A 10,000-nucleotide genomic window follows, 5' to 3' on the forward strand; every position below is an offset into this window, starting at 1 on the left:
TGTATTAATAATTTTTATGTTGATTAATTGATTCTATGTATTTTTTATTATTATATAACTAGCAATAATATTAATAACACTTGTACATAGCATACCATTTTCTAAATTTATTAATATAGCTGTTCTTGTTTAGATTTGCTGTATTTTTTTATTCAACATAAAATTGCATTATTATTATTATTATTATGACTTTTATATCATAGCATTTTATTTTCAATTAATAATAAAAAAATATATATTATTTTAAGAGTATTATTAACACTTTGTGTTCCAGATTAGATGAGCTGTATTTTGCTGTAGTGACACTTTTGTCCCTCTTGGTGGCGTCCTATCAGCTATAAAGCAACAGTTGAGCATTGCATCAGGTCACATGTTCACATGTGTGTGATCAGTAAACCGTGTGTTTGTGTTCCTCACCGTCCAGAGCGCAATCTCAACCCAAAAGCGGCGTGTCTGAAGAGGCGGGAAGAGGAGAAGGTGTCTTCGGACGGTGCTCCTCTCTCATTGGCCGGTGGTCACCACAGCATGGGCGAGGCGTCCAATCCCATGGGACAAATGTAAAGAGCCACACTCCATATATGGTCAGAGTATTTCCCTCTACACTGATCTGCTGTTGTTCACGTCCCAAAACAATCAATCCTGCAATCACTCGCTAACTCACTCATTCTGCTACTAAACAGAATTATTATGCAAAGTGATGCAGAACATTTGGATTTCTAATCATGCCACGTAACTTAATTCATCAAAGATGACTAGCTTTGTTTGGGTGGCGACAAAAACAAACCTAAAAATGGAAAAATGGGCGCATTTTAACAACAGATTGGCCGTAAGTGTGGGTTATAATTTGTGTACATAGAGATTCTGACTTCAAACTATGTATTATATTTTGTTAATTTACAATAGAATCAAGAATATATTTCTATGCATTAAAAGATACATGTACACAATATCACTGACCATTTCATGCTATGATAATCATGACATTAATTCTTTACTGTTTGTTTGTTTGCATGAAAAAAAAAAGCATGAAAAGTGCAGTTCACATTGCATTATGGGTGTGAACAGACACATGAATTTCCAAAGGTTCATGTTCTCTGTGTAGATGACTGTAATGTGCACTTAATGAGTTTACAACTTATAATTAAGGTATAATTGAAGGTGTGAATTAAACTTCGTTCATTCATCTTCACTTTAATTGACAGATTTTATGATGACAGAAAACATTCTCTGTTGGTAAACAAGATATTTTTTTTGAAAGATTATGTTTTTAGAGGCGTTCAGGAAAAAAAAATAGTAGAAATATATTATATATACAGTATACAGTATATAGAAAATAGAAAGCCACTTTTTTTTGCATAACATTTTTCTATATTGCATTTAATTTATGCTATTTTTTAGTAATATTCAGTTCATTTAAAAAAAGTTATTATCTGACCCAACAGTTTTTATACTAAGGATCAACAAAAACTACAAAAAACAATACAATTATTATAAAATGAACATAAATATAAAATAAAATAAATTATAAAAATTAATATTATAAAAAACAATATATATATATATATCTCAATTAAAGTGAAGTATCAAAAATATTACATATAATATAATATAATATAATATAAATTATTATGTCCATACAGCATCATTTTCATACAGTATTACATGTACTTTATTGTTATTATTATTATTTTTTTCTTTTTTTTACATATTTAGCATTACGGTATGGGAATTTTTACATTAAATTAAGAAATTAAATTTTTTTATATATAATATATAATATAATATAATATAATATTTCCACACGGTATGATTTTCACTAATGCATTTCATACATAACAGTACTTTATTACCTTTATAAACATTATAATAATTTATTATAATTTTATTATTTTATAATGATTTTAATTAGTTATTGTAAATGATGCCCATGAAATATTGTTTTCATCCCTGCATTACAGTAACAAGAATCATTAAATGCAATTAAATAATTAAGTGGGAAAGTGCCTAAATGGCTTGAATAATAAAGACCTCCAGAATGCAATTATTTTTTATTTTTTGGTGAAATGAAATGCTTTTGCAGTGTTTTGCGATAGGATTGCACTATAAGTTCACGCCTCTCTCCATCTGTCCATCTTTCAGGTCAAAGCTGCCAGAATTCATCAAAATGATGAGCGACCACTTCCTTTGACAGCATCATTTCTGCCCCTGAATGTCAGTTAAACAATCAATGAACCAATCGAACGAACTTCCATCCATACCGAGCACCTCCTGCGTGTTCCCGTTCCTGACCGCGTCTGTGAGGATTTATCCTGTACATTAGAGAGTCGCGTGGGATCCGTTGTGCATATCTTCCTCCAAGCATTCCCGGTTGCAGAAGAAGACGTTTTTTTATGTGCAAACACTCCTCAAACATATCATGATGTTGTGATTTCATGGCAATCATGTCCACACTGTGGAACTTTTGTAGCTGTGCCTCGCGGAAATCCTGAGAAACAATAGAAGAGAATTAGGAAATTCCCAATCAGTCGGGACGAGAGGAGCTGTCAATCAAACGACCCGGATGGGATTCAGCCTCAGAATTTGACAAAATCCTTCAAACCTTTGCAATAATGTTGTTTTAGTTCTTTTGAAACCAGCAGATGTCGACAGTGAACATTCAGAGGCATTTTTGCAACTGGTTTTTGGGCTCATTTTACGAACTTTTGCTCCGTTCGACTAATAGCCGATCACCTATGGAAGGTCATTTCTCTCCGTCTGTTCGTTTGTTTCTAGCCATCGACTCTCCTGATGCAATTTTAACATGTCGAAACTTCAACCAAATGTGCCTTTTAGAGCTCATATCATCACACAACTGGAGAAGAACATTATCTAGGATGCAAGCGTATAGGAAGAGTTAGTCATTAGGTCTATGCAGTCAGGTTTTTTACGACCTGGAGTTTAAAAAACAAAAAAGTAAAAAGATAAAAGTATTTTTTTGGAAAAACTGTATTTAATTTACTGTAAGGCTAAAAGTAATTAGGAGGTGTGTCCATCCCAATGTGACTCCGCCCACAGTCCCGCCCACTCAAAGTCATCATTGAGCATTGTATTATAGATATCCGCTTTTACGAATACAGGCTTGTTGTTGAGCCGCTGTAGTACAAATGCGTGGTTGTACAGTACTTTAATCTCTCTATTCTTCGTCTGTACTGGTTTCTCTGTCAGAAAATGGAAGAAAAATGGATGGGAGGCACCAAAAGTGGACACAAATCTATTCGAAAATCTATATATATAAATGTATAAATATATACAGTATATAAAAAGATGGAAAGGGGTTCACGGGGATTGATTTTTCATTCTGTAAAGTCAATGGGAGACGCCCCGAACGCTGTCCGCTCTGAGAGACGTGACTCTATTTTTCATAACGTCACCGGGACGTCGTCGATACACTCGTCAAACGAAAGGGAAACACACGGACATTTGTAAATTGTATGCAACAAATGCAAACGTACCATTATTTTGAAATAGTGTATGTAAAAGGTATATTTTTACATGTAGGCTGTTGTTATTTTGTGTTTAGAAATGCGTTGTATCAGTTTTTTTAATACTTCATTGTGTGTTGAAAGTGTCACATTGAAAATGTAGGCAAAAAAAGTACGTTTATATTTGCGGGAACATTTTTCTTTTATATTAAGATGGGTATCAAAGCTATATGATTACTCTCTCATCATCTTTCATAATAACATTGTCATTTTGAGTATTTTTGTGTAAATAGACGCAGGGTTGACGATCTGCTGTTGATCATGTGACCTGATGAGGACGTGATTGATTAGCGTTAACGTGTGTCAACATTTAGAAATTACTTTACATTCTCACTTTTGTAAAGAGACATCGATTCGACTCGGATGTGCTGCGCATTTGCCACTGGCCCTTGTACTCGACATAATATTTCGGCCTACATTTTATATTTAACTCATGAATTGCATATTCAAATGCAAACTAATAAACTTAATGTGATGCATATTTGTCAGTCATTCATGAATGGAACTAAACTAAATGGTTTATAAATATTATTATCATAAGTCAATTCAATTTGTTTCATTCTCATGCATTTTAACTAACTGAATCTTATGGAAATCTCGTTTCCACCGCAGAATAAAAAAAATAACTTTCTATCACATCATTTGGACTTTTTTTTATCGCAATTCTGAGAAAAAAAGTTATAATCATTAAATATAAACTCAGAATTCTGACTTGCATCTCGCAATACTGTTTTTTTTTTTTTTTTGGACCGAATAAAACAAAATGTTAATTCAGAATTTTTTTTTCTCGTAATTCCAAGAATTGTAGAATTTTAAGAAAAAAAGTCAGAAATGCAAGATATAAATATAGAACTTTGAGATATAACCTTGCAATTCTGACTTTTTTCTTGAATTTCTGCGTTTAAATTTAAATTCAGACTTTTTTTTTCGAATTTCTGCATTAATATCTCAATTCTGACTTTTTCTATCACAATTCTGTTTTTATCTCGCAATTCAGATTTTTTTTCACACAATTCTGTACTTTTTTCTTGAAATTGTGCTTTTATATCTCAATTCTGATTTTTTTCTCTCGCAATTCTGACTTTTTTCTTGAAAATGTGACTCACAATTTTGACTTTTGTTTTTACAATTCTGCATTTATATCTCAATTCTGACTTTTTCTATCACAATTCTGTTTTATCTCGCAATTCAGATTTTTTTCACAAAATTCTGACTTATTTCTTACAATTCTGCGTTTGTATCTCGCAGTTCTGACTTATTTCTTACAACGCTACATTTATGTCTCGCAATTCAGAATTTTTTCTAACACGAATCAAATCACTAGTTTTTTTTTTCATGCAGAATTTAACTGAGACCTGAATTGTAATATAAAGTCACAATGACATTTTTTTAAATTGTTTTAATCCCTGAAATAAGCTTCCACATAATAATATTAACTAAATAATGTAATTGTTTTCTCAATGAACAGATTTATGTTGATTTTAATCCATTTTGAAAACGATAATTTAAAATGAAATAGATTATTCAAATGAAATAGTTGCAAATAGTTAATAATAAACAATACCATGTTTTTTGTACAGTATGTTTCATTCATGTATATTATGACAATACAGATATACATCACATTATTTTTATAGGTTTATGTTAAAACTCTGTCATCCAAATTTTATATTCAATTCAACTGCAGAAATCTTGAATTTAAGGCTAAATATTTCTTTCTAAAATGCAGGATCGCAACATGCACAATGTCATCTGTTTTTCAGGTGCAAATGATTACCGAAAACACTCCAACAAAAGCCTGTTATTGAAAAGTGTGGTACATCTGTACTTTTGCATTGCTTCAGACATGCTAGCGTTCTTGTCCTTCAGTAAATTTTGAACATCTGAAGTTGTATTTTGCCAGTGCTAAAGATTTTTGACTAATTATCTCCTTGTGCCACATCATGTTGTTGTAGCCAACTGAATTATTATGATTGCAGTGGAAAAGATGATGTTTTCCTCTTGGTTGTTCATAACGTACATACTTGTTCTTGCTTTTATGAACTGATTTTTTTTTTGTCAAATGCAGAACTGAACTGCAAGTGATCTTTTCCATCCTCAGAAAGCAAACCTGGGCAGTTTCATCTCTTTTTATTTAAGTGCTCCTCACGTGGAAGATCGTGAGATAAAGATTATTTGACGCAAACAGCGTACAAATGGTCTTCGCTGCTTTCTCAGTACGTTTTTCAGAAGGATGCATTGTGTTTTTGTCACTTGAGTGTGATTTCAATAAAGAGAGACGATCTAGAAGCTCAAAACATCCTCCACATCGACTGCCAGATCACATTTTCACCGCAATAAAGTAGATCAAGTGCTGATTTCAGTGCAAAATTAACACACAAACAAACAATTAAGAGTTTCCGTAAATGTAATCACCATTTCGGTCATGTTTTCAGGTAAAAACATATTTAGAAGTGAAGTGTTTAATGCTGAACAAAACAATAATGGTGAAGAAATGGGGGAAACCTGTTTGAAAACAACCATTATTTTTCTTTACGATCCATTTCACCTTTAAAGTGATACATTTATTTGGGAAGCAAATTGCATTAGATATTAAGGTTCGTTTTAAGATAATATATGCATATATATATATATATATATATATATATATATATATATACTGTATATATATGAAATTTAGTTTTTCTTAATTTATGCATACTGAAAAGAAATTTGTGTAGCATCTGCATTGAACAAAAAAATACTTTTAAACAATTTCACCTGAAAATCCCAAGTGAATTTCATAATTAATTACAAATAAATGCATGTATCACTGAATTAAACATAATATTTATAAACAGACTAAACTAGAATACAAACGAAGTGTGTAATGACAAGCATTGAAAAAATGACATAAAAATGGTGGAAACTTGTTTGAAAACAGTCATTGTTTGTCTTTATGACGAACTCTACTTTTAAAATGATGCATTTATTTGAGAAGCAAATTGCATTAGATATTAAGACTTGTTTAAAGATAATATATTTGAAATTGTTCAAATTGCTTTGTTTTTCTTAAATTATGCATACTGGAAAAAAAACTAGCGTCTGCATTGAAAAAAAATCTAAATTACTAGAAAGAAATGGCAAGTAACATTGAATTAAACATGAAATGTAACAACAAATGTTTTTAAAGGTGAAGTGTGTAATGCCGATCATAATAATAATGATTCAAGCAATGGCATAAAAATGGTGGAAACATGTTTGAAAACAGTCATTATTATAATTAATTTGCATATACAAATGGAATAAGTTATTGAGACTTCTTAAACATTTTTTTGAGATTGTTTTGTTTTTCTTGATTTATGCATATGCAAACATTTGCATAAATCTGCACTGAAAAAAAATGCATGTAAATTTCACAGATAAATGGTGAGTAACATTGAGTTAAACAAAACTTTTAAGTAGAAAAAAATTGAGCAATATTTTGTTGTGAAACAATGATAATCTTTCAAAAAGATGTCAAAGACATATTTTTTTAAAGTGTGGTTAAAAATGGAATTAAACGTATTTTTAAATTCTAATTCTAAAGATATTCTCCGAAAACAAGTCTAATACCGAATGCTAAATTAAATATGCAAACTAGTCTGTAGTAACTAGATGGTTAACTTTCAAATCACAGGTTTAGCTGAGAAAAAAAAAGAAATTAGCTCAAATTAAATGTCAAAACAAGATGACAAATATAATCCCAACATGTTCAAGCACAACAGGAGATCTGCAAATTGACAGCAATGAAATATCTACAGATCACACAGAATAAGTCCAGCTGGTTGTTTAAAGACATAATGGTGAGCAATTATGAACTGTGGCCTTCTATTCTTGTTAGTGGTGATGCAACTCAAGTGAAGAATCGAGACCATCAGAGAATCGCTGTGTTCCAGTGCCTGGATTTTTGTTTTAAAGCTTCTTTAGTGCATTTTTGCGATCCTTTTATAAGAGTCAAAATAAGAGTCTGAATCAAGACTGTTCCACTTTTTGGAGTCATTTAGATAAACGTTTGTTACTTTATTTTGCTATTTAAAGATGATTTGGAGATGCAGATGTGTTTGAATGAGAGAAACGTCATGTCGTGTATGTGTGTTTGATTCATTTTCTGCTTTTGATTTGTTTTCTGTTGTAAATGTTGTTATTGTGTTTCTCTAAAGCTCATTATCATCTGTCTGTTCTCATTCTGTAGTAACTCGATGATGTCGTGACCATCTGTAGCAATAAATGTGCCATTTTTATGACCTGATGCTTTCAGCACTCCTGCTTTGTTTTTTTTGTTTGTTTTCTTTTATTTGAATAAAAGTTTTAGATTTTTCTTTACATAACAAAAGGACAAATGCTGCCAAATTTAAATCCGTTTGCATGAATTAACCAAGAAATTACCATAATATTTAGATATAAGAATCGCAAACATGTAACAACTATTGAAGAGCATTTAAATCCAGACTAAACATTTTTAATTTTTGCAGGAGGCAAATTAAAAAATATATATTCATATTATGTCATATTATATTATATTACTGTATTTTAGTTTTATTTTAGATTTATGTGTATAATTTGTGCATAACGGGGTGAACATATTTTTTAAAACATAACATAAGCACAAACTGAGCTGACACACACACACACACACACACACACACACACACACACATATATATATATATATATATATATATATATATATATAAAATAAATTAGACTGCAAATCTTTTTTCATGGATATTTTTGTCTTGTTTTCCAGATTAATAAAATATGTTTTTCATATGTAAGTTTTTATATATAAAGAGTTTGGTTCCAAAGCAACAAATCCATTTTGATTAATGTGAATCAAAAATTGATTTCTTTATCAAGAAAGTGGCAAGTGTTCAAACTTTCCCATAGGATCTTTAGGTTATAATAACAGTAAAAAAATAAAATCCAGGAATTGATTTTCAAAGATTTATTCTAAAATTTTATTGTTTTTTCCCCAAGATGCAATAAATCCACAATACTTTTTTTTTTTTTTTAGTGCTGTATTAAATGATGCAAACAGCAAGCCTACTCTACACTGCTCAAAACTCACATTTGAATCATCATTGACAAATTATTTAACTATAAAATATGTACTTATAGGCAATTAGTCAGAAGCGCCAGACTCTGCTTGCATAGTTTGAATTGCCCAACTTTATAGAAACGGCCAGTCATCATCATCCATAAAATGCGCAGCACACATCTGAATATTTGGGTTGGACTGTTGTGGAACAGTGTTGAAATTCAACTCAACTGATTTCTAGTCTTGTCCTCTTTTGGAGGACCAAACATTTGGAAGGAATGAAACACACAGCAACTCCATGTCATTGCATCGGCAGCTACAGAGACAATAAAAGGTACGCCTTCTTTCTTTGCATGAACATTTGGGCGGCGTTATGCAAATCTTCCCACATCATGAGGTAGACATGTGGGGGCGTGTTCGAATGAGCCATTTTAGGAGGGTGTGGACGAATCGTAACTTTTATAAAGAATATCTCTTTGGATTTGAGTCTTTGCAACTTTACAGATCTTCTTTATGCACCAAGGGCTTGTAACACTCCAAAGAGAAAGTAAAAACTGAAATTGCTTCATATGACCCCTTTAATAAAAACATAAATGGCGTTAATAAAAACACTAACACTGACAAGCTACGCAATATCGTGTTCATAATCGAATGTGATTCATCTAATGAACTCGATATAGCGTAGCTTGTCAGTGGTCTACGGATCTGTGGATTAAATGCATCTGAATAATTTACTTCTGAAAACATGTGATGAGGATTTACCGGTACTATTAATCACAGAACTGGCTTTACTGACGAGATGTACATTACAATCACATTCGATTTATTGTACAGCCCTTGTTTGTTGATCACAAAGTACAAAGTAGATGAGGAATACTAAGATGTCGGGTGTATTCAGAGCATTGCCATTACTGTCTATAGTGTGTGAAATGGTGCGTTGTGATTGGTTGTTACAGTTTACAATGTGTGGAATGCTGCACTGTGATTGGTTGTTACAGTTTACAGTGCGTGGAATGATGTGCTGTGATTGGGTGTTACCATTTACAGTGTGTGGAATGGTGCACTGTGATTGGTTGTTACAGTTTACAGTGCGTGGAATGATGTGCTGTGATTGGGTGTTACCATTTACAGTGTGTGGAATGGTGCACTGTGATTGGTTGTTACAGTTTACAGTGCGTGGAATGATGTGCTGTGATTGGGTGTTACCATTTACAGTGTGTGGAATGGTGCACTGTGATTGGTTGTTACAGTTTACAGTGCGTGGAATGATGTGCTGTGATTGGGTGTTACCATTTACAGTGTGTGGAATGGTGCACTGTGATTGGTTGTTACAGTTTACAGTGCGTGGAATGATGTGCTGTGATTGGGTGTTACCATTTACAGTGTGTGGAATGGTGCACTGTGATTGGTTGTTACAGTT

General features: G+C 32.0%; 1 protein-coding gene across 7 annotated transcripts in view; it reads left to right on the plus strand.

Annotated features, from left to right (window-relative positions):
- Positions 1 to 3,690, plus strand: part of LOC132130887 (transcription factor 4-like) — a 139,884-nt gene extending 136,194 nt beyond the window's left edge. For 4 of the 7 annotated variants that reach the window (XM_059542739.1, XM_059542740.1, XM_059542741.1 and 1 more), the window contains 2 exons: positions 425 to 581; positions 2,140 to 3,690. In XM_059542739.1, the coding sequence (XP_059398722.1) occupies positions 425 to 561 (137 nt within the window). In that variant the 3' untranslated portion in view covers positions 562 to 581; positions 2,140 to 3,690. The remainder of the gene's footprint in view (positions 1 to 424; positions 582 to 2,139) is intronic. The other 3 variants (XM_059542735.1, XM_059542738.1, XM_059542737.1) reach the window with 1 other exon arrangement.
- Positions 3,691 to 10,000: the final 6,310 nt, after the last annotated feature.

Source organism: Carassius carassius, chromosome 47, assembly GCF_963082965.1.
Source record: "Carassius carassius chromosome 47, fCarCar2.1, whole genome shotgun sequence".
NCBI classification, from domain to species: Eukaryota; Metazoa; Chordata; class Actinopteri; order Cypriniformes; family Cyprinidae; genus Carassius; species Carassius carassius.